This window comes from Colletotrichum navitas (assembly GCF_030913465.1).
Source record: "Colletotrichum navitas strain CBS 125086 chromosome Unknown LY79scaffold_29, whole genome shotgun sequence".
Taxonomy (NCBI): Eukaryota; Fungi; Ascomycota; class Sordariomycetes; order Glomerellales; family Glomerellaceae; genus Colletotrichum; species Colletotrichum navitas.
In genome coordinates, this window is record NW_026850575.1 from 354,598 (window position 1) to 380,537 (window position 25,940).

Sequence of the window (25,940 nt, forward strand, 5' to 3'; positions counted from 1 at the left end):
ATTATATCCATCCTGCACCGGACCGTAACCTCATCATCGGCCTCGTCGTCCCGTTTCACACTTCGACCCAAGTCGAGAATAGCATCAAGGACAACCCGCAAAGTCACCCACCCTGCTTTCCTACATACACTGCCGTCGACGTCTGCAGTCTCTCTTCCTCTCATCCCCACCTACTCTGTCCCAATATCAAGACCAACACCCTCCATCACATCTCGAGACCTTACAGCTCACTTTCCCGGGCGCCTTACACCAAGAATCGCAGGTGTACGTACGCGTGCATCCACAGTTCTGCATCTCCAGACATTTTACGCGGCTTCCTGTGCTGCGAAAGCTGCCAACTCGAAAAGCCTGGCACCCTCTTGATTCGACGGCAAACGCTCGTTCTGACCCCAACAGCAACACCACGAGAGAAAACGCCTGCAGCCACAAGCAATGGGATAAAAATCAAGAAAACTAAACTCTTGTCTTTTCCCCCCCTCCCTCACATTTGGGTCCTTGGATCCTGGCTGGAAAAGGTCTTATCGGTCACTGCGCCAATACCAACTCCATTCACCAGCCTCGACACGGCTTATCGGCTTTTCACGCTGGTGCTTCTATAACCGATAGTTGGGGACACGCTACTCCCCCCTCCATTTGTCTAAAAGCCCAGACCAGAGAATTGGAGACCCCCTCGGAAACGCCGCGGACTAATTCGCACTCCAAAAACCCGACCCATATCAGCACTTGCGCCAGCACCAAGCGTTTTCTCTAGGTGGTGTGTGGCCCAATTACGTATTGTACCCATACCTGATTAGAACACCCTTCGCCGCTGCCGTCGTTGTGCCCACCGGCCATACTCCGAAGAGACATGGCGACCGTCCTCACCAGCCTGGCGGTGAGCCAGCCCGCTTCCCTCACCCAAGGTACGCTCATCCGGTGGTCACTGCACCCCCTAGCTACACTTCCGTCATTGAGCAGCTGTTCCCAACCCGCCCTGTTTCCGTCCGCAGCGTCCCTGAAGTCGTCGCTCACTAATGATACTAGCAATCCAAGACAAACGGCAACCCGAGCAACAAAACGCGAGTAGTCTGTCCTCGTCCCCTCGCCAATTTCCTACCGATCTTTCTTCTCCCATCGAAGAAGTCGACGAGTCCGAAAGCGAATCGCCGAATGAACCTGTGACCCCCGTCAGCAGTGGGAGACAGTCCCAGGAGTTTACCACCCGCCCCAGTCAAGACCATCACGACACCAACCTCGCTACCGAGAGCCAGTCCACCCATCAGGTGCAGGCCACGCCGAAGCCTCTGTTGGTCAACACCGCACCCACTCCCGCGGTTTCGTCCACAAACACGTTGGCTGCGACGCCAAAGCCCGCCAACCCTCCAGCTTCAGCTGATCCTGTTGCTGACCAAGAACCGCCACTCACTCCACTGCAAAGACGGCCCACCCGAGGTTCTACAACCAGCTTTAAACGGACCATGTCCAACATCTTTCGCAGATCCAACTCGTCCATCAATAGGCCTGATTTCGACTTTTTGGCCCAAGCCAACGACGCTTCTGAAAGTGCAGTGGTTGACTCGGCACCTGCCCAGAGCAGTGGCGGACGCTTCTCAATGAACAGGTCAAGGAACACGACGAGGTCCAACACGCCTCCGTCGCCGGGCTCACCTGTCGACACCGTGTCAATCATGTCTTCTCAGGATGAAATGAAGAAGAAGAACAGGGCCTCGACCGGCTTCACCAGCCTCCGCGGCCGGGCTGTTAACTTCGTCGGCGCCAATGTCCCTGGACGAGAGAAGCTCGCAGCCAAGAAGAAGCCGGTTCCTCTGGGAAGGAGACGCGCCAGCAGCTTCGAAGGTCGTCTTGAAAGCCGTCACCTTGCGCCTGCATTAGACAATCATTTCAAGAACCCCGTCCTGCCTATGCAAGGCTCTTCTCCCTGGGCTCAGATGCCTGACGCTGGTGTCGGTGTCAAGGCTCGTCGCATGAGCTTAAGTCTCCCCGATGATTTCCAAGTTGACGTCGCCGAGCTTCTGTCAGAGTTCGAATACCAGCACAAGCTGTTTGGCCGTCATGGCAAGCACCTTGGCAAGGGTGCCACCTCCAAGGTCACAATGATGTGCCGGAAGGGATGCCCGAATGAGCTCTACGCAGTCAAGGAGTTCAGAGCCAGGAGAAAGAAGGAGACGGAGGACGAGTACGTCAAGAAGATCAAGTCGGAATTCAGCATCGCCAAGAGTTTGCACCATCCTAACATCGTTGAGACGGTTCGACTTTGCACTGATCACGGCCGCTGGAACCACGTTATGGAATACTGCTCCGAGGGCGACCTCTACGGACTAATTGCCAAGCGCTATTTGACCGACCCGGCGAGACAGAGCGATCGACTCTGCTTGTTCAAGCAGCTCATCCAGGGCGTCAACTACCTCCACAGCAACGGCATTGCTCACCGCGACATCAAGCTCGAGAACCTCCTCATCACCAAGGACAGCAAGCTGAAGATCACCGATTTTGGTGTGTCAGAAGTCTTCACCGGCCATCACCCCGGCTTCCGTGAAGCTGGTGGACAATGCGGCAAGGGCATGTGCGACGAGATCCGGCTGTGCAAGCCTGGCATGTGCGGCAGCGAGCCATACACGGCGCCCGAGGTCATTCTCAAGCAAGACGAGTACGATCCTCGAGGCCTCGACGTGTGGAGCTCCGCCGTCGTGATGATTTACCTCACTTTTGGAGGCAACATCTGGAAGCGGGCCGATACCTCTCATGAGGGCTACAGGCTGCTGCTCAAGGGATGGGAGAAGTGGGAGGCCAAGCACCCTGAGCCCGATGCTCGCATGACGGAAACGGATTACCCTCACTACCCGGCCTTCGACCTAATGGTCTCTCCGCCTGCACTCCGTCGTGTGCTTCTCATGATGCTCAACCCCAACCCCGCAAAGCGTGCGTCCATCTCAGATATTGCCAACCACCGCTGGGTCAAGAACATAGAATGCTGCCAGCTCGAGAGCTACGACGACCCTGCCAACCTTATCGACGCCACCAAGAAGGGCAGTGCTCAGCTTAACACTAAGAGGGTGTTCTGCCATAACCACTTGCCACTCGAGAGCCACGGCCACTCACTCGGCAAGATGCCAGGCCAAACGGGTTATTGACTAGATCCCGATATGATTATACGACTTTTTACATGTTGCATATTCTGCATAGCCGCAGTTATATCTTTGGGGGGTGGCTCCATAATGTGAGCCACAGCTTGCTCACTACACAAGGCGTTCACTGAGAGGCTCAGGGAATGAGCTTTTGGAGAAAGGGTTTATTTTTTATTTTTTTATTTTTGGGAATGCACCCAGTACTTGAGCGGGTGAAGCAGCAGGGGCTACAGCGCCACAGCCCTGCATTGCGTCACAAGAATATGCGCACATACACGCAAGACAACATCCAGGCCGATAAAGAGGGCATATGAGATGTGCATGTTGTACATAATCAAAACTACCTTTGATGATACACACGCGCACGCAAGTCCCAAAGCCAAGGGTGCGGCAAGGGAGATGAAGGGGGTGCGCTTAAGAAAAGGGCAAGGCAGAGGACATAGATCTGAGAGGGCTGTCAAGCCATGCGCGTGCAAGTAGAAGCGCGGAGTACTTCAACCGTTTTATAGGATAGACAAAACCTAAGCCTTGGTTGAGGACACGTTCATAGTCTTGAAATCAAATAATTACACTGTAATATTTTGCATCAATTCGCTTAGGTACTTGTCTGCTGTAGATGAGTGACCGTTGAGACCTTGAGCTGTGGGGGGTGGGGGGCTTGTGTCTCTTTACCGTGTATGTCTATTGTTCATCGACCTAGAAAGGATTCGCCAAGAGGTCTCGACACGATGTACCTGGCTCACCCCATGGGGGACACTCAGCAGAGAGTTCCCCCACAATCAGAGCAGACAGGTATGCACACACACAAGGGACGCATACAGACACAAACACAAACACACCGAGGCAGGGAAAATGAGAGTCAAGGGGTGGGCATACACTCATATGCCCAGCAACGAGGGCCGAGGCGCGTCTCTGTTTACAGTGTGTTTACTTGTAGTGACGTATACGACCTCGGATGTCCACATACGGACAACGCTCCTTCCCCTTTCCCCCCCCAGCGGTGTCAGGTCACCTAACATGACACAAACGTCAGGCGTCGTGTAAACGGTAATGAAGGTACGGGAGAAAATGAGAGAGGGGTGTTGGACGGTAATCAGCGCGAACCCATTTCTGGAAATCAACCAGCCGTTCCAGGGAAACGTTACCGCGAGCGAGCGGGCATGGTGTGCATGCATATGGTGTGCATGCGACCCAATCAGCCGGAGCTGGCGGACCCAATGAAGCTCACGTTTCCCCGCCTTTCTCTTTTTTCTTCCCCTTTCCTGTTTTTTTTTTTTTTTTGTCTCTGGCTTTTTATTCTTCGGGTGGTGTTGGGAGTATTCTGGGCTCGCTTCCGCGTCCCGTCATCTTTTGGCACATTAGAAAAACCTGCTTTACTTTAGGGGGGAGGCAGCGGAGGGTCAGTCGAAGGCTTGACCACCTTGACAACAGCATTGTTGTGTGCGTGTGTGTGCTGCTATGACAGAAGATGGATGGAGGAGGTGGTGGTGAGGGTAGAGCGATATTCAGCCAGCCAGCCAGCAAACAAGCCAACACCCACCAGCCGGCAAAAGCCCGTCAGCCCAGCCCTGTGTGCATCTGACGTCTCATTCTTCCGGGTCTCCCGAAGTGATTCGACTCTTCTGCTTGATTCTCTCGTGGGTTCGGTTCTCCGTATTGAGGAGGGTGCAACGCACGCCCCCCCCCCCCCCCCCCCCCCTCCCTCCTCCGTCCTGGTTTGCGTCTCTTCCTTGGCCCGTCACCCCTTCACCGAGTCTCTAGTTAGTTGAACGAGTAACTGTCGCTGGTGCGGTTGCAGCAGCAGCAGTGGCATGTGGCATGTGGCGGGTGGCATGTGGTGTGCTTTTTTTACGGCGACCTCTAACGGGACCGTGCTGCTCGCGACTGGTGAGGAAGAAGGCCTTGCGCGGTCCTGCCTGGGCTGGAGGGTCGGTCTGATGCAGGAAACGGTAAATACAGCAGCGATGGCTGGCTCCCCCTTGCCAGTTATGCGATGAGAGCGGCAAGAGGAGCTAAGGTCGCCTTAGCTGTTAGCCCAAGTGACTCTCCCCTCCCTCCCCTCCTCCTCCTCCCCCCCCTTTCTTTCACCTCGCGCCGTCCACCCACCTAATCGGTCGGCTAGCTGTAGAGTCTGACGGGAATGCATGTGCAAAGTATCTTGTCGACCGAGCCGAAGCGGCTTTTGATTCTTTTGGTGGACCGCAGGTGATGATGGGGAGAGGTCTTGACAACGGGCATTCCCCCTTACCATGGATCGCGAAGGAGCGGCGGTGTGGACCACTGCGCGTTTGAGTCGCCAGGAGACGCACAACTCCGCGGTGGCGCGGGGGGGGTCAGAGGCACGAACGTTCGTCTCGGGTAGGCGCGTGCTTCCATAACCGCGAGGCCGGTCCCGAGCCCCGAGCCAAGCCGGGCCCCTCTCTCGTGGCGTGGCCTCGGGAAATCCATTCTGTCATTATTCACCGACGAAGACGGGTACGTCGAGGCCTGGTTTCATCATGACCCGATTCGGATGACCACGGCGACCGCGACCGCGACCGCGACGAGAGAAACTAGCGAATTGAAATTGGCAAGTTTGAAGTCGCGAGCCGGGCGTCGTGCAGGTGGTGTGGCTGCAGAGTTCGCATCGTCATTGCGTCCGACCGAGAACGGCCAGTCTTGACCGGCTCCGAGGCGCCGGAGAGAAAGCGATTTTGAGGCTCGATGACGAGCGAAACTGACATTGAGTCAAGCCTTTGCCAAGACGACGGGGGGAACGGCTAGATCGGCAACTGGCAGAGGAGGGGAGCATGCCAGCTCTTTGTCATGCGGCTTGCCTCCTCGCTGGGTCCTCCGCATGCGCCATCTAGTCGGTCAGGCATACAATTCGTTGTTGTCTCTGTCTCTCCCGCTCTCTCCTGGGGGTGTACAAAAGATGCGACGCCGGTCGGTGCTGGATAGGCGCTGCGTTAGGGTGGGCTCTACGGAGTAGTCTGTGGCACTGATGCCGCGTGATGGCGTACTTGGTTGGTCTCGTTGGCTAAGGATAAGACTCAAGACGCGTGGCCCTTGACTAATCTTGGAAAAGAGCGGCAGTGGGAAGGGGGGGGGGAAGGAAGAGTCGAAGCATTCCGTGGGGGAAATGAGTAAAAGTACTGGGTACTTGGGCTGGGCTTGGAGGATTGGTACATAGCACGGCTGCGTGAGACGAGCCGAATGCAAGCTAGTGTCAGCCCCCTGGGATGCTGTGTGATAGAGCCAGCATCATGTAGGGTACCGGTAGGTAAGGGTATATGGTTGTGGGAACAGGACGGGTCTGTGACGGCTGGCATACATAGTATGGGCGAGCGACGGCCTCGGTGTCCGACAAGGGTAAGTCGTGCCGTCGACTATGGCGGCTGTGGTCGAAGTCGCCCAATGGCACAGAGCAGACGCCGTTCCCGCGCTGTCTGTCTACAGGAATACGGCCGGCTTCTACCCCACAAGCCGCCGCCATATGTTGTGTTCCTTGGTGGCGGCGGAGCTGATGCATGCCGGCGTCCGAGGTCGGCTTGCTGGGCAGGGGCTCGTGTGCCATGTCGGCATTTATCTGGGTGTCGTGCTCTCCTCGTTGGCGCGACCTCGTGCTTGCTGCGTACCCAGACGGCGATCAGCACGGCCCGCGCGTGAGGCAGGCCTAACTAACACTACTCGGCCTGGTCAACGTCTGCGCCGATATTCGACAACCTTTACGCGGGAGATCCCCCGCCAGCCAGCTCAGAGGTTCCACATATGCCACAAAGCAACCGAAGAAACATTTTGCTTGTGACGGGGACACGTAGATTACCTTTGGAAAGCATAGGGCACGCTATTCCAAGAACCTCCGAGGCGCATGTCTGCACATCTTGTCGGTGGCGACATTGAGAGCCACGGGACATATCGAAGCCGTCCTTATTCAGACCTAATACCACCCTCATGAGCTTTGGTGTCTACATAACAGGTTTCGAGCCTCGGTTGTTTTCATGCATAGTTTACGCGTAGGCCTTCCTGGCCCGTATACGCGAGTGAGGGTCCGCTGATCATAAAACGAAGGGGTAATATTTACAGTCTGTAGACATTGATTGGTATGTTTTCCACGTTGTTGTACGGATATCTCAGCAGATGCTAGGCTTTGATGCCAAACGTATGACAGAGAACGACGTGGAACATGTTTCTGATTCACGTGAATTGAAGGGTAATCAAGCAGGAGACACTGCTAGTGGCGGAGACTTTGGCACGGCAGTAGCGGCAGCTACGTCCTGGTCTAGGAGATAGCTATCTACAGAGGCACCATCCTTATATAGTATCCCTTTTGACTAGTTGTGGGACTTAACCGTAATACCAGGAGCAGCAAAGACACAGACTTTGATGTATGTATTACTCAATGGCAATATATGAATCATTGAGATATGTCATAGGCTTTCTCAACGCCAACTTTCCGGTGACAGTCTTCTCGATATGAGTCTGGTTGACAAAGGCAGGTCTACCAGATTTTTGGAAACCAAACAAACTTCCTTTCGCTGTCTCGGCGTTGTCCATCTGCCTCGGTTGAACACGACTCAACAAGTTCAAAAACTGCTCCTCATCCTAGGCGAGAGTAATATTAGTCCTGATATTGCGAGGCACACAAGCCTCATAGCCAGCGGCTTGCTATATCATATCGAAACAGGCTATATAACTAACATAGAGGAAGGCATTTGCATCCTTCATAACAGTCTATGTGGACCAGCGAGGCTGCTTGGGAGCCTGGTTTGACACTAGGCTCCTGAGGAAACGATACGTCAACTTCTATAAAGACAAGTACTTGATGAGCTTGTGAAGACATAATTTCTCAGCGCGAGATCCGGAAGAGGAAAAAAAAGTGAACGACAGTTTGGTATTCATTTAAGCTTACTAGCTGCTTAGGACATGGGGGTTGACAGGCCGAGGACCGTTTGCACATCTTTTACATGTTTATTCCGCGTCATGGACTAACACTAGGATCGTGACAAGATTATCCCCACTCGTAAAACCAATCTTTTGCGCAACCCTACACGGCTCAGGGGGAAGAAAGAATCCAAATATTCTCTTTTTCCCCCTTTACGCCAGCTAACAGTTGTACGTACATGGCTTGCATGAATACAAGTAGAACTACGATCATCGGCCAGCTTTCGGCATTAGTACCAAGAGGCTTATCAATTCTTGTGTTGTGCATTTCTCACAACGAATGCGACAAAACCGCCATGTTATTCACGATGTGCAGCCCGAGGCAAGGCACGATGGTGTTATTATTTGCAGTATTGGTAAGAAACAACTCAGCCGAGCTGCACAATATACATCCAAGCTAGATCATCCGGAATGAATCAGCGCATGACATGAATACATACCCAAATTGCGAAGGATTGAAAGTAATGTAGAGTTGAGGTCCGGGTTTGGCACATCCTCCTTCAAGACAGCACCATTGCTAAACGCCGTACCATTTCTCAGGATCTCCACGCGTTCGGGATGGAAGCCAGGCGGAGGGTGTTCAATGGTCGTTCCATTAGCGAAGATGATGCCGTTGAACTGGGAAACGAGCGGTTTGGGAGGCCGCCTCTGATTCTTGGGGCTCGTCAGCAGCGGCGATCGCCTCTTGTTGATGTCGCAGTTCTCGCTGATGGTGTACAGGTTGAGACCAATAGCCAAGGTGTACAGCTCGACGCTCAGTGAATCCCATTATGCGTCGTTCAGAAGCACGATCCCAATGTAGTCTGCTAGCAAAACGTTCGAGAGGACAGCGGAGTTGATACTGTTGACGCCTTTCCAGTACAGAGCCGGATTTGTGGGCAGAACAGCGATGGACTGAATGCTGTAGGGGTACGTCGAAGTGAGTGGGCTCGGCGTGCTGAACCACTGACCGATGTGGAAGTTCTTCTTCTTCTGCCGAAAGTCTATGGCAAAGTTGGCCACGTCCTTCGTGTCTCCCTTGGCGGGTCAGGCGTCCGTCCACTCGATGGCATCCTTGCGGTAAATGATGTCCTCAGTCGAGATGCGTTTAGCATCCGGAATGTTTTTCATATGCGCCGTTTCCCAGAATATGAGTACGCAGCCCTTGCCGTTTTTACTGCTCATCAGCTTTTCCGTTGTATAGTCTTGAACCGGTCTGTCGAGCTTTCTGCAGCGGCTCTTGATCTCGATCAGTTTGTCAAAGGGCTTGTTCTTGATGGTCTCGTCCCAGTAAACGGGCCCCTTGCTTGGCACGTTGCGCACACCGCGAAATTGAATGGCGATTACTTCACCAGGATTCTCGCTGGTGACTTTGTTGATCTTACTAACGACATCGTCAAACTTTTCGCCGGACCTGCCAATGGTCACTTCAGCCATCTCGTCGCTCAGGTGTGTGGTCCAATACTCGTAGCTGCTGGTGGTAACCTCGTGCACAGTGGAAACACGCAACTAGAACCAGCGTGCCCCAACCCGGAGCTGGGCGTAGACACTGAGCCCCTGAGTCTGTGTGTTGGACTCAGTGGCGCTCATCAGGATAGCTTCTGTGGTATTGCTCATATCAGAATCATGTGTGCCTGGCATGATCGCATCAAGCAGCTTGCGGTGATTGATATCATCCTTGGTCGAGTTCATATAGTCGCCGGGGCCGTAGGACAGCGAGGTGATGAAGCCAAAAGAATCGTTACCCGTGATAACAAGGGTGACGGGGACCTCTTGCTCTGGAGCCTTGTACTCGCGCTTCGGGCAGGTATCCGGGATGTGAGTCATGACACGAACAACAAACTTCTTGCCAGTATTCCCGATGTCGTAGCAGGCCTCTCCATTGTCGTCAATAGGGTTCGCATTGCCACTCTCGATGTAATGCGCAAAATTCTGTCGTGCCCTGCCAGAAGGGAAGTCGCCCAAGTTGTACTCATCCATCTGACAAGAGTGTGTATATGTAAGTTTAAAACCATGTGGCGTGAGATTGACGATCGTGACGTATTGCCTACTCGTCGTGTGGTTGCGTACTCTGGGCTCATCAAGTACCAACTCATGTACTCGCCTTCACGGTCAAGCCTTCTTTCATCGTATGTCCTACATTTGACTTTGCAAGTTTCTGAAGGGTTAACGGGTTCTTCTTCTTCCTCATTTTTGTCTTTGCTCTCGTCGACGACCCCGCAAACGTCGGAGGGACACCACGTACGACAGCAGGCGAACGCGCACAGATTCTCGTCATTGACGCCTCCAACAGCCCTGTCGGTCTTTACAGCGACCTGAACCTGCGGTTGAATCAATCCGCGCTGATCGTACACTCACAAACGTGAACGGGACAGAAACAAACGTTGCAGGCGTACGAGAAGAGACCTGTTGTGTCTGGCCCGGCCTTTTCCTGCCCTGCAAGCTGACGGGAGGAATTCAGAGACGGTTGGCACAATCGTCGCCTGCTTGGTAGGGGAGTATTACTCCGGGCAGTATCCCAAGTTGGAGGCTGACGAACAAAGTCCGGAGTAGTTCTTACTCCTCCCCTTGGTGGGGAAGCCGTCCTTCTGGAGTGCGGTGAACCTAACAAGTTAGACCTAGGCCCGCCGACACCGCACAGGGACGCGACTGCAGTGCCTCGAAGAGGGCGCAATGGCGACCTTGTTTCGCCTACGGCTGGGCTGCCTGGCAGCAGCAGCAGTCGCGGTGGGCGCGTCGTCCGCCGCGACCGTACAGGCCTCTATGCGCGGCTGGGCGGCGTCGAGGCGTCGCTCACCGTCTCCGTGAGCACAGTCTTGGCCAGGAAGCGGGTGAAGACCGTCGTCGCTATCGCGCCGGCCGTGTAGTGTAACGACACCGGCTCGGAGAACGGACGGCTGCATGACTTGACATTGTATGAAATCCGGCCGGCTGCCTCTGACGCAGGTTGTCGGAACCGGTCCGACATCAAATGCGTGCAACGCCCACACGACACATCGCCGTTAGCCTAGAACCAAGTTGCAAATGGTCATTTCACCGTATTCTGCCACCAGTTCGTCACGTTACCACAAAATCCCCGTGGACAGGTGTGGCACATAGCCTGTCTCTACATCCGCCATGTGGAAGAAATGAAGAGTAAAAAGATTTTGAAAGTAACAATGGCGGAATGATCCCGCCTTGACTTTGAAGTCCACTGAGTTCTTCCATCGCCGTTCGAAGCCAATCCCGTGAATCTATCCCATTCCCCCCCACCCCCGGTAATCCAATGGAAATAAGGAACCCATGCCTCACCCGTTGCTCAAGCCCGTTAGATCCGTAAAAAAAGAAAAGAAAAGAGAGAGAGAGAGAGAGAGAGAGAGAGAGAGAGAGAGAGAGAGAGAGAGAAATGTGACCAGAACCCCAGGCGCCATGTTCATGGGAAGAAGAGTAGTCATTCATACACCCATCGTAAAGTCGTGCTCGATGCCGGGAGTCACGCTGGCCATGAACTGCAAACCGTTAGCATCTTTTCGTTCACGGACGACCACAAGTCGGAAAAAGGAAATGCACGTTACCTTTAGGAAAACGACGAGATACTGGTCCACCCGGATCGCGACCTCCTGCTCCTCGACCTCGCTTTGCTCCACCTCCTCCCACTCGTCGTTCTTATCTGCGGCGGCCTGGGCGTCGCGCACATCGAGCCGGCCCAACTCGTCGACGAGGCCCTCCATCCCCTGGTCCCCGCCGACAGCGCGACCCGCGCGCAGCTTCTCGCGACGGATGCGCAGGGCGGCGTCAGCGCGGTCGAGCAGCGTCTTCATGACGGACGCATGCTTGCACGGGTGCACGCTCGCCATCTTGATGTTGTTGGCGAAGAAGGGGAAGTCCTCAAGCGTCACCGTCTTGTCCTTGTAGTCGCCCACGATGTCATCCATCATGGCGTGCGGCGGCAGCGGCTGGTTGTTGGGCGAATAGCCTGAGAGATAGAGGCGAGGCGTGCGGTAGTAGGTCGAGTACATGATGTACAAAGTGTATGTCCGGCGGCCGCTACGTAGCCAGGGGTCAGCATCGCATCTCAGTTCCAGTTGGCGGGCTTGGCGCACCTGTTCTTGCCGCTGTCTCCGGCATCGCGGATGATGGCCTCGTCATCGTCCTCGTCCTCCATATCCGGAATCTCGTCGTCATCCACAACCTCCCTGTCCCCGACATTTCCCGAGTCGTCTACCGTCCGGACCTCTCTCACCTTCAACGGCTGCGAGCTTGCCAGCCCGCCGGTGCGCAGCCAACCGTCCTCGTCGTCATCGCCGCCGCCCGCGGAGCTCTTGCCGCCTTCCACAACGGCCTCCTCGTGGCCCGCGTCACCGGCGAAGTCGTCGTCGAGCCGGCGATTGCAGGGGACGTTGCGCGTTACGAGGAACTGCTTCCCGGCAGGCAGGTGGCTGACACGGCGGCTGTCCGAGTCGGCGTCGCCCCAAGACCAGGTGGGAAACTTGTAGACGAGGTAGTCGCCGGCGGCGATAAACTCTTCGGGGGTAATTTGGCCCGTTTGGCGGAAGGTCGACTTGTGCGAGACCGGGGTGTATCGGTCGCGAAGGGTGTTCACGGTGGAGTAGAGGAGGTTCATGATGGGTAGCAAAGCGGACCAAGTGGAAGAAGCTGGGGGTGTTCCAAGTCGGTGTAAGCTGTTGTATAATATCCTAAGCTGCTGGATGTCTGTCTGTATAGGTAGGTAGGTAGGTATCGGTGCTTCGTGGTGATGGCGTGCTCCTAGTTGAAAGGAAGAGGATTTGTTGCTAAGTGGGAAGGAGAACTTTCGCTCATCCGCCGACGCTTTGAATGATGTAGTCCGCAAAGGTTCCCGCCTGATGTCGATGAGTGGGAGTTGAGCTGTGGCAGCTGTTCCGGACGATCACATGGATGGCGGGGTTGTCTCACGATTGGACAGGGAGCGTAGTGGCGGGGGGGGTTGCCGCCTGGAGATTGAGAGGCCGCTTATCTTATCGGTGCCGTTGGAGGCAAACGCCGCACTACGCCATCGGGACCGTGCACCCGCCCCCTCCTTCGCAACGTCCTCAACGCGTCCTTCTCCCCTTACGTTGTCTTACCTCTCAGGCACACATGTTGCCAGAGCCGCACTGAGGTATTGAGAACACGGAACGAAGAACTATACCTAGCCCTGTATTTCTGCATGTGCAGGTTACGGTATATGGTATGCAGATCATTCCTGTAACGACCGTCGTGCGTGGGGATATGGACTGGTCCGCATCGTGCGAGCAGGACATCGTCGCATCGTTCGCTACGCGTCTCGGACCCGGGCATGTCTTGGACGGACGCGATGCTAGCGATTCCAGCAAGTGGCTTCTGCATCTATGGGCCTCATCAACATCAATTTATTCGACTTCTGAGCAACTTAACGACCGTAGCTCGGCTCTGGGGTCGTTATGTCACAGGTAAAGAGGACGGCGTCATCAGCCCACCTCACTCCTTGCTGGTTGGGCATGCTTTCGGGCGAAATGAGGGACTGCGCAAAGACAGGACGGTCCTGCATGCCCGTGATAAAAATACGAGAACCTAGCGAAAGGGTTTTGTCACTGGCAAAACAGTGAGACCAGACATTCGACATAGAACTCATATGTTCTCGTTGAGATTCTCGGCAGGAAGCAGAAGGGTCTACAGAAATGACCAAAAGAGTCGACAGAAGTAGGGCCAATCCTGGTCCAAATATGCCCAGGTCAGTATTACATTCAAGCCTCGAAGGGGAGAGGTTCATTGGTATCTCATTTTCATATCAGCCCCCTTCCGGCTATTCCTCCTCCTCATCGCTCACCTCCTCCCCTGCTTCTATTGCCTCCTGCCGCCTCTTGGCCGCGCGTTCCCTCTTCCGCTCTAGCAACTTCTTCAACCGCGACGCCGAGTTGAAGACGCCGTTGGTTCCCGAGCCGCACGCTGCGCACGTCGGATCCTTCCTGTACCTCTTGAGCGCGCAAGGCTCGCAGAAGTAGTGCCCGCACCTCGTGATGATGGGCGCCTTGTAGGGCTCCCTGCAGATGATGCACGCAAAGGGTATGTTCTCCAGCATGGCCTCCTCCTCAGCGTCGTCGTCGTCGTCGTCGGCCTTGCCCCCCCGGTCCGCGCTGGCGACCACGGTGCCGCCAATGTTCTTCTTCCCCTTGGTGACGCTCTCCCATTCCTTGTCGAGCTGCCACCCGTGCTTGTAGTCCTCTCGCGCGTGTAGGTACTTGCAGTTATCGCCAAAACCGCAGAAGCCCGTCTGCTTGTAATCCTTGCAGACGTCTGGCGCGAAGTCGGTGACGGTGATGGTTCTGATGTTGGTGGGCGCCTTGATGGGCCCGACCGTCCTGTTTGGCGCATCCGGGTTCTTGGTGATGAAGGATGTCTGATTTGCGAGGCCCTTGTAAGTACCATCGGGGGCCTGCGAGCCCTTCGGTGCGGTCCGCGTAGTGCCCAGCAGGTTCTTGGAAGAGAGCGCGTCCTTGCCGTCTTCGTCGTACCAGTTGCTGTGTTTTGTGGCATCGTTGGAGTCCGTGATGGGCACGCTGCGATCGGCGGTATATACTGTGGCGGAGAGATCTTTGTTTGATGTGGCGTGGTCCCTGGAGGATGCTGTGATGGCTCCCGCGTTCTTCTTGCGCCTCTTGACGCGCTGGCCTGCTTCGTCTTCGGAGGAGGAGTAGTCGGAGTCGGAGTCGCTGTTAGCTGGTGGCGGTGTCGCGGGCCTCTTACGGATGTTGGCCTTGCCCTTTGCGCCTCGCCGCTTGAAGACGGCGACGGGGGCGGCGTCGGCTTCAGGTGCCGCGCTGTCGGCCATCACTGGTGATAGATGCAGCACTTTTCCTCAACTCGCGTGGATCGGTGCAAGGCGAGGCGGGTGTGATTGCTTCCAAAGTTGTTTTGGGTTATCCTTGGACAACAAGACGCCTTTGGCTTCTTCGATGGCGATCGCAAATCGTCGGGAGCCAAGAATGCATTCTAGAATGACGACGAAGACCAAGCCACAAAGATGACAAAGCGAGAGTGGCTTGAAGGAGTCAGGGAGGTGAGGCCCGCAGCGGAGAGGGAAAACCAATCAGGTGACGAGTGGGGCTTTCCAGTGTAGCTGCCCTGTGCTGTGTTAGCTCGCCGCGAAGTCAGCTGCCAACTGAAAAGGAAACGGAAAATCGGGGGGCTGGAAGGCAAGGGTTTGGTTGGATAGAAATAGGTCTCGGCGGGGGCGCAACGAGAGGAGCGCCTTACAGGGATGAGCTTCCCAGATGGGTTAGAGTCAGCTGGCGGTGGGCCAAGGCTAAGATTGGCCAAAGTTATGCGGCCGAACAAGTCGAGTCCCGAAAAAGGACCTTGTTCTGCGGCGATGCGGCATGGATTAATTGGCGGGGAGTAGGATCACAAGCGAGCGAAGATGAATGGACGGGGTGCCTCGATTGTTATTGCGACGCAATGCGATGCCACGGGATGAATGTTTCCTATGTATCCGTATGTTATGACTCTGATTGCCCGCATGAGCCTTCAGGCATGCTGGGCCGCGCCTTGGGGGATCGTGGGGAGGAGAGAGAGAGAGGGAGAGGGAGGGATGGATGGACAATGGACGACGCGCGCGTAGCGATGAGTGTGAATGTGAGAGGATGTGGCCGTGTTGTTGGAATGGGCCATCTGAATTGGCCACGCATGCGGACAGGAAAGCAACAGCTCCAAAGAGAGTGTACGCTTATACGGGGTCGAGGGCGCAACTGCATTGGATCAACGAATAGAGGCGTCCCCTCGGTGGTGCATGAAGCCGTCCCAAAACACTGCGGTATCGTATCGTGCAGCTCGTGTTCCGCATGCAGTAACTAGCTTTGTGTGCCTACCAACCTACGTATAGGTCAGGTACCTAGGTAGGTATTAGATACGTACGATCGATCGATACATTGAGAGTCATGGGAGCAGACGATCAGTATCTGCATTCTTACCACCGCCACGCGCAATAGGGTGAGGCTCAAGCATGGCGCGCCGTGGCAGGGCCAGGACTGTGACTAACTCGGAGCAAATTGATCGATAAGCATCCGCGCAAGACGACGTCAGTCACCCCAAACCGGGTGGGTGGAAATGGATTGAATTACAGGAAACAACTCACACAATGCACAGGTATGCCGTACATGTGTCTCCATGGGGCGTACGTGTCCGACTACTCCGTATAGTATCCGTACATGGTGGCCCACAGCTGCAAGGTACCCGGGCTTGTGCAGCTGTTGCATACTGTTTAGTTGCACAGTTGTACAAATCACCAACGTAGGCAGACAGGCATGACCTGCTTACTCCATGGTGGAACCCTAAAGACGTTGAGAGTCGAGTTCTGGCAAATACCCTGGCTAGCCCCCTCCCGACAGGCACGAAGGGCTAATTGACAGGCACAAGGCTCAGGAAGTTCAAAGAGCATGCTGTATTGCAACGGCTTTCTCGCCTCTTTTCGCTACTTGCTAGGTGTGCTAGGACGGATAGGAGAGACGGACAGACCTCCCTGTCTCGTTCTGAGTAAAGCTACGGATATATACCCAGGTAGGTACGGATAGTGAGGTACATTACCATACCGGCTTACGGACCCGTACTACTACGCAAGCTGCTCCCGGGCCGCCGCCAGTCGAGCCCCCCCCTTGTCTGGGTTAATCAATGTGCAAGCAATGTGCAATGCAATGTGTGCAATGTTCTAGGTGTCTATCCAAGGTAGGTACAGATGTGAAGTCTCCATCCCTTCTTATGCCTGGAGGGGAACGCAAGGAACGCGAGGATAAGATTCTCAAGAGAGGAGGATCATCCCTCGTCGTGGGGTCTCTCCTCTTCTTCTCGTCTACGAGATTAATTGCTAACCCTTTCCACCTCTCTCCCTCCATCCCTTCCCATCCCATCCCATCCTATCCCTCCTTCTCCCTCCCCCCCCTCCTCGTCGTCGTGTGTTCCGCCTCCTTCGCCAGCCGACGTCGACACCCGCTGATCGTCACTTTTTCCCGTCCCTCCTTCTTTTGCTTCCTCCCTTCCTGGCGCGTCACCAGTTCGACATTGAATCGTCGTTGCGCGTCTCTTTGCGCGACATCGAGTACTCTCAAACTGGAGGACCCCTAGGCCGAGAAGAAGACTTGGAGAAGATCCCAGCGAACAGCCCGAGAGAACAGATCAGGAAAGGAATACCTACATTTGTGTGTTTAAAGACGTAACAATCTCTCACTCATTTCTTGGTGCCTTGCTTTTCTCCATTTCCCAGGCTGGTTCAGGATTCTTCTGCCTCTTGTTCCGTTCTATTAATCGACCCTATTCTTCTGGCCCTTTGTTTTACCCTCCTTGCCTGCCTGCCTACCTAGGTATCCGCACACCGGCACGACATCGCTACAGGTATCTTGCCTGCAGCCAGCTCAATCCGACCCTCATCCCCTCACTACGAAAACTTTTTGCCCATTCTGATTATTCTATTATTTATTTTTTGATTCTGCTTCCGGCTTTTTTCTTCTTTTTTTTCCTCCCGGAGGTTCTTCGAGACCCTGCGTCGCTGTGGTGCGTCGTCTCCGCCACCGCCGTCACTCCCGCCTCGGCTTCTCACCGACGTCAATTTGGCTTCTCGACCGTTCGGCTCACGACCACTGCGAATTACCACACAACACACGGGTTGTTCCTGAGCTATTAATCATCTCGGAGCTACTCCAAAGGCTAAAAAGAAGTCGAGAGTCAGAGACGGGTTAGCCCGAAGGCCACCCACGGTTCGTACCACACGCACCGCCCGCGCGCCCGTAATTCGGCCGTACCGTACCGTACCGTAGGTACCCTAGGATACGATACGCGAATACCGGTACCTCCATCCATCTGAGACCTCTGCTCTCCACGAACACGCCGACTCATTGCTTTTTCTCTCCCTGGCATCGTTCGCCCGCGCGCCGCGACTCACGGAAAACGGCAGACCTTTCCCTAATAATATCATTGTCTTATTATTTAGTCCTTGTTCTTTTTCCCGTCGACACCGACCACCATCCGACCCCCACCTCCGGCTCATCTTTTTTTTCTTCTTTTGCTTGAAGGGGGTTTCCACGCATCGACGTTTTATTTAAGCTTCCCTTCATCCGGACCTTCTTCAGCTCATCTCATCAATACGTAAGTGTCCGGGCGTTCCTTTTTGCACGTGGAGGGAGCACTGTGACGGAGAGTGAGAGAGAGAGAGAGAGGGAAGAGTCAGAAGGAAAAAGAAAAGAAAAAAGACGTAAGAGACCAAAGAGAGTATAGCGCCAACCTGGACTTCTTCTAGTGCAGCAAGCAGCAAGCAAATCGACCTAGGCCGGAAAACAAGGTGAGGGCGCGTTTAGCTCATCCCAGCGTCTTAGCTGCATCCTCCCGTCAGCAGAAGCAGCAGCCGCGAATCAAGCCAAAACAACACAAAGCCGACAGGGCACCGCCTTACTTCCTTGCTCTTCTCTTGCTGGGTCGCGTAAACCTGGAGAGGTAGTGTGGTCCCATCTTCCCCCTGCACGATAGACACATAGAAAGCCGCCCGAGCACACCCACCCACACACACACACATCCATCCCATCCATCGCCCTGCGCCTGCAAGGAACCACTGGGGGCCGCATTCCTGTCAACAACACACCTCCCGTCTTCAGCTGCGGAGGGGGGAACACAAACAACAAAGTCCAAGTCAACAAAAAAACATCACACGCCCACCACCTCCCCTCGCTCCCTCTTTCCCACCTACTTCTATTTTTTTCTTCTTTTTTTCTTCTTCTGACACCCTTTCCGACCAGCTCAACGACGGCGACGGCGACGGCGACTACGACGACGACGACGACGACAACCTCAATTCTTCTCCCACTCCTTGTCTCCTTCTTTTTCTTCGTTTTTGACACCTTCTCCTCTCGCTTGCTCTCTCGCACCCATCCGCTCGCTTTTCGACATCTCCCAGTCCCCGCGTTACGTCGTGTAGACGGGCAGCCGGCTCTGCACACCCCGCGCTTGCGTTGCAGCCCCCGGCCCATCCCTCCATCCCCGTTGAAACTAGGTACCTCCGCATACCTCCACTACCTACATAGCCTTTGCGTGACTCGTCCGACAATCGCGATCGCCGGCTTTCCACAACCACGATCCAATCCTCCGCGGATTCTCGCACTGGATGTCGCCACAACGCATCTGACGGCGGCATCCCCCATTCTCCCCCATCAACATGGTTACCTCACTCGCCGCGGATAAGCCCTATCTGCCGCCCGCTGATGCGGATGCGAACGACCCCTTCATCTCGCCCCCTGGACATGCTCACCACCGCTACTCCGGCTTCGATAACCAATCCTTCGCCCTCGGCCCGGCTTCATCACCCGACCAGGCCAAGCGCGTCTTGCAGGCCCACATTGCCGATACCGAACGGCGCCTCGACGAAGCCGGAAAGTTGGGCACCGCCCTCGTCCAACAGCGCAAGGAACTCGCCGAACGCCTCAAGGAGGTCGAAGAGCAGGAGACGGAAGGAGAACTTGCCCCCGAATTGCGCGCTAAGCTTGCCGACATTGAAAAGGAGTTCCAGGATGTTGCTCGAGAGACCGCCAGGGCCTTCTTGCCCAAGCAGAGGGTCCCCAGCAATGAAGCTGCTGGAGGCTCGCCCTACGTGCCAGACGGAAAGACGGCAAGAGTAAGTTTGCGCACTCGTCTGGCGCACTCCATTTCTAACAGGTTCCCAGCGCTCCATCAGTCCCTCCAAGTTCGAGAAGCTTGAGGTCCAGGCCACTGGATCGCCTTCCAAGCTCAGTGTCCCAAACTGCAAAGTCAGAAACCAGCCCGGTAATCGCATCCACGACATCGAATTCGCTGCCGAAATCAGTACATCCCTGATCGCCCAGGTCCGCAACCTGCAATCGCTCCTCTCCGAAAAGGACGAGGAGCTGCGCGACATCAAGGTCGACAAGTCCAGGCTGGAAATCGAGAACGAGAACTTCCAGCAGCGCGTCAAGGCCCTGGACGAAAGCGAGAACAAATACAAGGACGAGAACTGGAATCTAGAGACGCAGGTCCACGACCTGATTGCTGCGCAAAAGGACGCTGCAGACCGAGAAAAGAAGCTGTCGCAGAGCTTGAGTGTCCTCCAGGTGGAAAAGAACTCGGTTCAGAAGGAGCTCGACGAGGCCAAGGTCTCGCTCGCCAAGCTCGCCGAGGAGCATGAACGTGCTGTGAAGCATCTCGAGCTGGATCTGACCACTGCTAAGCGGAATGCCGCCTCGGCCGAAACCGAGAGGAATACCTTGCGACGCAAGGTCGACGACCTCATGAGCCAAAACACGGAGCTCGCCAAGGCCGTTTCCATCCAGCGTGGCCGTATGTCTGATCGCGACTTTGTCCGCGGTGTCAGTGATGAGGACTTGGAGGCCGCCACAGACGGCTTTACTCCCGAACACTCCCCCCCGCAGTCACCCATTAAAGGCACTCCCCGCCATGCCATGTTGGAGTCCGAGACCCTCAAGAGCTCTCTCTTGCATGCCCAGCGAACGATCCAGAGCCAGAAGACCGTCATCCACCGCGAGAAGACCGAGAAGCTCGAGCTTAAGCGACTGCTCCAGGATACGCGCGATGAGCTGGAGAAGCTGCGCACCGACGCCCCACCTGTTCCTGCCCGTCGCAACCGCAAGGTTGAGTCGAGAGAATTCAAGAAGCCTACCCGTGGCTTGCTTGGCGGCCACCGAAGCAGCAGGAATGAAGTCTACCAGGACGACCCAGACTGGGAAGAGGCCACGGAAATCGGCAGCCCCAGAACTTCGCCAAACGCTCGCTCCAGCTCCATCATCCGCAGACCGAACAGCAGACCTGGCAGTGCCTACAGAACTCAATTCACCGATGTCAGTGACGACTTCGAAACGGCCAACGAGACCAGCGATGCCGCCTTCGAAACGGCCAACGAGCGCGGAACAGAAACGGAGGACTTCCAGACTGGCGTCGAAGACTTTTCCGGCGATGACGACGATGACACTGAGACCGAAACCGAGAGTCCGTCTAAGGGTCGTGACCTGCGGTCCCAGGCTCTTGCCATGTCCGGTGGCCGAGACTCATACGACAGCACTGCGTCTACCTCGGCCGACGAGGATGAGGAATACATCGAGTATAGGACACCGACGTCACAACATTCGCATCAGCGCATGCGTGTTAGGCTCAGCCGAGGTATCATCAACCGCCAGTCAAGACAGTTGAGCGAGGAGCCGAGCTTCCAGGGCAGCCCTGCCAGTGCTGCCACAGATAGCGCTGCAGGAACGCCTCATGCCGGCGGCCAGAGCTTGTTCGCAGAGCTTGCCGATCTTGACAACAGCGACGCCGAGTCTGGTGGGGATACGCCCAACCGCTCAAGGTCCGCCACTGGCGACTCTACAGCATCCGTCCCTACCTTGCCTCGTGATACGGTCGACAGCAGCAATATGACGGACCCTGTTAAGAAGACCGCAGCCTCCAGACCCATGATGGTCGACAGTGGTATGATGACGGAGCCCATGACCGAGTTGCCTTTCTTCTCAGCACCTAGCGCCGTTCATGAGGATGGAGATGTGTCTCTGGGGTCCGTGTCGGCCGCTCAGCAGGTGTCACGCCACCTATCGGTTGACGATGCCGATGCTAACAGCAGTCATTCCCGCCCGCTGTCGACAATCTCCTACAGCGACGCAGGTGCCCAGTATGATGTTGACATGGATGAGAAGTTGGCGCAGTTCCCGATGCCACCATCTAGTCTCGACAACTACATCCCGCCGCCGCCGCCTGAGCTCAGCCTCTCCTCCATCGATGCACAAGACATTGAACCCGTCGTCGAGCTCGAGACACCTCCTCCTGCACCGCCTCAGCTCACCATTACGTCCTTGCTTTCTGAAGCTGTTGAGCCCAAGGCAGAGCCCGAGATTGTGCTGCCTGCACCCGTCTTGGCGTTCACGCCTCTTGTCTCAGAGGTTGTTGAGCCAAAGGCCGAGCCCGAAGTGCCACTCCCGACGCTGACCATCTCGACTTACTTGTCAGAGGCGGTCGAGCCTGTTGCTGAGCCAGAGGTGCCGCCTCCCATCCTCAGCCTCTCGGCCCTTCATGCCCACAACCTCGAGCCCGTGACTGAGCCCGAGATACTCCCGCCGACGCTCACCTTGTCGGCCTTGCACTCCCACAACCTCGAGCCTGTGGCCGAGCCCGAGACGCCGCCCCCGACTCTCACTCTTTCGGCGCTGCACGCTCACGACTTGGAGCCGGTAGCTGAGCCAGAGGTGCCGCCTCCGGCTCTCAGTCTCTCCGCTCTACACTCGCACAACCTTGAGCCGGTCGCTGAGCCCGAGGTCGCGCTTCCCGTGCCCGATCTCACCTTGTCAGCTCTGGTGTCCGAAAACATCGAGCCCAAGGAAGACCCGGAACAGTCTCGGGCACTTGCAACCATCCCTGCTCCTATCCCGGTACCAGTACCGGCACCGTCATTGCCGACCCTTACCCTGTCTTCAATCGCGTCCGAGACCGTGGAGCCGAGGGAAGAGCCAGAGATCCCTGTTGTTGCGCCCACCCTCAGCCTTTCAGCGATCGCGACGGAACACGTCGAGCCCAAGGCTGAGCCCGAGATTGTTTCTCCGGCGCCCGTCCTCAGTCTCTCAGCTCTTCACTCTCACGACCTTGAGCCAAGAGCAGAGCCTGAGGTATTGCCCCCCACTCTTAGCCTCTCGTCCATCGTGGCGGAGGGCGTTGAGCCCAAAGCGGAGCCGGAGATTGCCCCCAAGATACCGACTCTCACATTTTCGCTTATTGCGGCTGAGAATATTGAGCCGAACGCGGAACCCGAAGTGGTTGCCCCCGTACCTGTTCTCAGCCTTACGCCAATCTCCTCTGAGGACATTGAACCGAAGGCCGAGCTTGCGCCATCGCTCACCTTGTCTTCTATCACATTTTCGGACGTTGAGCCTCTCGCGGAGCCGGAGGTGCTCCCACCGGCACCGCCCGCTCTCAGCCTGTCCTCCATCTCGTCTGAGAACATCGAGCCCAAGGCCGAGCCTGAGATTCCGGCACCTCTTCCTGCTGTTCTTGCATACTCCGAAATTCGCTCGGAGCACGTCGAGCCTCTTGCTGCACTTCTCCCTCCGCTAGGGTTCTCCTCCGTTCTGTCTCAGCACGTAGAACCTGTCGTCACGCCGGAACTTTTGGCGCTCAAGCCCAGCTTCGCTTTCTCCACCATCGAGTCGATTGAGACGCAACCCATTTCGCCTAGAAGCCCGAAGAGAGATGCCTTTATCCTCCCTCGCGACAACACGGATTCTTCCCATGGTGACAAGGATGCGCCACGGACGCCTTCTAGAAATGCTCTGATGAGCTCCGTCTTCGGCCGGAACAAGGGCAAGGCAGACAGCACCATCATCGCGGAGGATGAGACCAGACAATCGCCGAGCGAAACTCGTCTGTCCGAGACTCCCGAGTCCCAGCGGCCGTTCAAGGATATTTCAACCAACGCCAACAACCGCGCTGCGCGCAAGCCAGCGATTCCCATGTCTGACTCTGGCGCCCAGACTGCTTTGACTTCCGAGGCGATCGAAGAGATGCTCCTCTCAAAGAGCAAGGCCGGCACTTCCGACAAGTCGCTGTCGAGCTTCGGAACCCCGAGCACCCCCGGCACCGTCCGCATCCACCGTCCGTCCCATGATAGTTTTAGCAGCTTCGCCACCGAGAACAAGATGGATACAGGGTTCAAAAGACCAGGCAGTGCCAGCAGCAACCTCGTGTCTACCGGGTCACTTCCTCCTCTGCCCTCCAACCACAAGGAGGCTATCGAAGCTGCGAGAACCGGGTCTTCGCATGGAAGTGCGGTTATGGGCCCTCCTTTGTGGCCCGCCTCCGCGATGAGAAACCAGCGGCCACAGACTCCCAACGGCGCAAGGCCACAGTCCCCGCTGTCAATCTCCACATCGGTGAATGCCGCCCCTTCTGTTCGTGTTTCGCGGGCTGGCGCGCCTTACGGTGCCGCCGAGATTCACTCTCCGACCAAGCTGTCGACCATGAGCAGGCACTCTTCGGTGTCCTCGTTCGTTTCTGAAATCGACCACCGGTTCAACCCCCACGCCGAGGTGGCCGCGGCGAGTGGCTTTGGCCCCAATACCGATCCTCGCATGATCCAGGCCATCACACAGACCATGATTGGCGAATACCTGTGGAAATACACCCGCAAGACCGGCCGCGGAGAACTGTCGGACTACAGACACAGGCGTTACTTCTGGGTCCACCCGTACACCCGGACTTTGTACTGGAGCGACCGTGACCCGGCCACTGCCGGGCGGTCCGAGCTTCGCGGGAAGAGTGTGCCCATCGAGGCCGTCCGCGTGGTGACCGACGACAACCCCATGCCGCCCGGCCTCCACCGTAAGAGCTTGATCGTCATCTCCCCCGGCAGAACCATCAAGTTCACCTGTACGACTGGCCAGCGCCACGAGACGTGGTTCAATGCCTTGTCATACCTCTTGCTTCGCACAACCGACGAAGGACAGTCCGACGTCGAGGAGATGGCTGGCAACCTCACGCAGGCCGATGTGGATGAATTTAACCCTCAGCTTGGTAGTCGCGCCAGCTCAACGGCGCGCCAGAGGCCTACGCCGTCTCTGTCATCATACAATTCACGGACTACCCGCAACCAGTCCCCGGCAGTCGGCATGTCGATGAACCCACCGACTCTGACCCCGACCAAGCACGAAGCCCAGGCCCAGAGACCTCCTATGGGGACGCTGGGTAGGATCAGTGGCTACTTCGGCACCTTTTCGAGCCTGAGAAGTCGCTCCGGGGTTATTAGCCCCAGCATCTATGAGGCCAGCGAGGTGCACGACAGTGCTGAGGACCTCCGGGAGATTATCGAAAAACAAGACCGAGAGGCCGACAGACTGGAGAACGTGCGCGCGTGCTGCGATGGTAAGTTTGGCTTAATCCCCTCCCCCAAAAGGAGACATGCTAACGACGAATCAGGCAAGCATGATGTTGGCACCCTCCACCACCACTCTAAGCGGAGTCGGCCTTCTGGCTCTCATTCTCGCTCGCACTCCAACTCTCATTCTGGACCCTCTGCGTCTACGCCGTTGACCACCTTGAAGTCACGAGCATAAGCTGGCGCTCGATGGGCCCCACCGCCGTCTCCGCGCGGTCGTCGAGGAGCAGCCTCAAGTTAAATATACACCAATGAAGGCACCCTTGCAATCCACTCGCTACGCCGAAATTTGGCCTCGTGGGAGACTCTCCCCATCCACGAAGAATTCGCTCTCACGCAACGGATCACGATGTCCATGACAACCATCTCCTTGTTGTCTTTGCCTAGGATGCCCTGCGCCCCGCAAGAGCCCAGGCCCCTTCTCCTTCCGTTTTGGACCTAATCTATCATTTACGACTGCATCCAGGACCCCTGCGTCCTCACGACGACAAATATTTCTTTTCGCGTTCTGCCTGTCTCGATTATAGCCACTAGGCACCGGTCAACCATTGCCAGATCACGTTGTCTGGATGATTGCTAAGCATCCTTTTTTTCGGCCGCGTTGTTTTCTTTGCTACCGGGAGCAACCTGTCATTCGCATTGGGGGTTTCTGATTAGCGAAACCAATTGATTCCAAGTTTTGCAGCATGGCCACGGCGAAATCTTAGGGGACAGAGAACCGGGTGCCTGGGAAAGAAAACATAGCAATGTACCGCCAGATACAACTGAAGCCAAGCTTCGCCTTGTGTTGTGGCTTTCGTGATCGACTCAAGTGAAGGGCAAAACCATAACCCACAAAAACAACACTTACTTCCTTTTCCTGTTCTTTTTTTTTCTTCTAATGTACTCTCTCAACCCTCTCTCTCACACCCCCTCTCTCTCTACCGCTTTTTCTATGTTCGTACTATCAGGGCATGCGGCCCTCGACTCTTCTCTCCTCTCTCCTATGGAAATTGGGGGGCGAATCTGGAAGGTTTTTA

At 55.9% G+C, this 25,940-nt stretch overlaps 6 protein-coding genes across 6 annotated transcripts; 2 read left to right on the forward strand and 4 right to left on the reverse strand.

The window, feature by feature from the left end:
- The first annotated feature begins 879 nt into the window (after positions 1-879).
- On the forward strand, positions 880-3,312 carry LY79DRAFT_554018 (kinase-like domain-containing protein). Its single transcript, XM_060557828.1, has one exon. It carries the CDS (start codon positions 1,014-1,016, stop codon positions 3,129-3,131), a length of 2,118 nt encoding a protein of 705 aa, XP_060414264.1. The 5' UTR covers positions 880-1,013; the 3' UTR covers positions 3,132-3,312.
- A 4,766-nt stretch (positions 3,313-8,078) lies between these two features.
- LY79DRAFT_686694 (uncharacterized protein) lies at positions 8,079-10,218 on the reverse strand (the record flags this gene model as incomplete). The annotated part of the gene is made up of 5 exons (XM_060564667.1): positions 8,079-8,795; positions 8,838-9,065; positions 9,186-9,536; positions 9,558-10,098; positions 10,175-10,218. The coding sequence occupies 5 exons, from the start codon at positions 10,216-10,218 to the stop codon at positions 8,451-8,453; spliced, it is 1,509 nt and encodes a 502-aa protein (XP_060414265.1). The 3' UTR covers positions 8,079-8,450.
- Positions 10,219-11,461: 1,243 nt separating this feature from the next.
- LY79DRAFT_515279 (autophagocytosis associated protein) lies at positions 11,462-12,630 on the reverse strand (the record flags this gene model as incomplete). The annotated part of the gene is made up of 3 exons (XM_060554694.1): positions 11,462-11,515; positions 11,582-12,053; positions 12,110-12,630. The coding sequence occupies 3 exons, from the start codon at positions 12,628-12,630 to the stop codon at positions 11,462-11,464; spliced, it is 1,047 nt and encodes a 348-aa protein (XP_060414266.1).
- Positions 12,631-13,809: 1,179 nt separating this feature from the next.
- Positions 13,810-14,835, reverse strand: LY79DRAFT_515434 (uncharacterized protein; the record flags this gene model as incomplete). The annotated part of the gene is made up of 1 exon (XM_060554713.1): positions 13,810-14,835. One exon carries the CDS (start codon positions 14,833-14,835, stop codon positions 13,810-13,812), a length of 1,026 nt encoding a protein of 341 aa, XP_060414267.1.
- A 3,460-nt stretch (positions 14,836-18,295) lies between these two features.
- Positions 18,296-19,105, reverse strand: LY79DRAFT_200529 (uncharacterized protein). The gene has a single exon (XM_060551456.1). The coding sequence runs from the start codon at positions 19,010-19,012 to the stop codon at positions 18,401-18,403; it is 612 nt and encodes a 203-aa protein (XP_060414268.1). The 5' UTR covers positions 19,013-19,105; the 3' UTR covers positions 18,296-18,400.
- On the forward strand, positions 19,106-25,540 carry LY79DRAFT_200523 (PH domain-containing protein). The gene is made up of 3 exons (XM_060551455.1): positions 19,106-19,653; positions 19,703-24,908; positions 24,963-25,540. The coding sequence occupies exons 1-3, from the start codon at positions 19,198-19,200 to the stop codon at positions 25,097-25,099; spliced, it is 5,799 nt and encodes a 1,932-aa protein (XP_060414269.1). The 5' UTR covers positions 19,106-19,197; the 3' UTR covers positions 25,100-25,540.
- The last annotated feature ends 400 nt before the right edge of the window (positions 25,541-25,940 follow it).

Excerpts from the sequence above, each read along its gene's own strand:
- LY79DRAFT_200523 (XM_060551455.1), top strand. The coding sequence starts at position 19,198 with ATGGTTACCTCACTCGCCGCGGATAAGCCCTATCTGCCGCCCGCTGAT. Across the intron at positions 19,654-19,702 it reads CAGACGGAAAGACGGCAAGA|CGCTCCATCAGTCCCTCCAA; the intron begins GTAAGTTTGCGC and ends ACAGGTTCCCAG. Across the intron at positions 24,909-24,962 it reads CGTGCGCGCGTGCTGCGATG|GCAAGCATGATGTTGGCACC; the intron begins GTAAGTTTGGCT and ends ACGACGAATCAG.
- LY79DRAFT_554018 (XM_060557828.1), top strand. The coding sequence starts at position 1,014 with ATGATACTAGCAATCCAAGACAAACGGCAACCCGAGCAACAAAACGCG.
- LY79DRAFT_200529 (XM_060551456.1), bottom strand. The coding sequence starts at position 19,012 with ATGGGCCGGGGGCTGCAACGCAAGCGCGGGGTGTGCAGAGCCGGCTGC.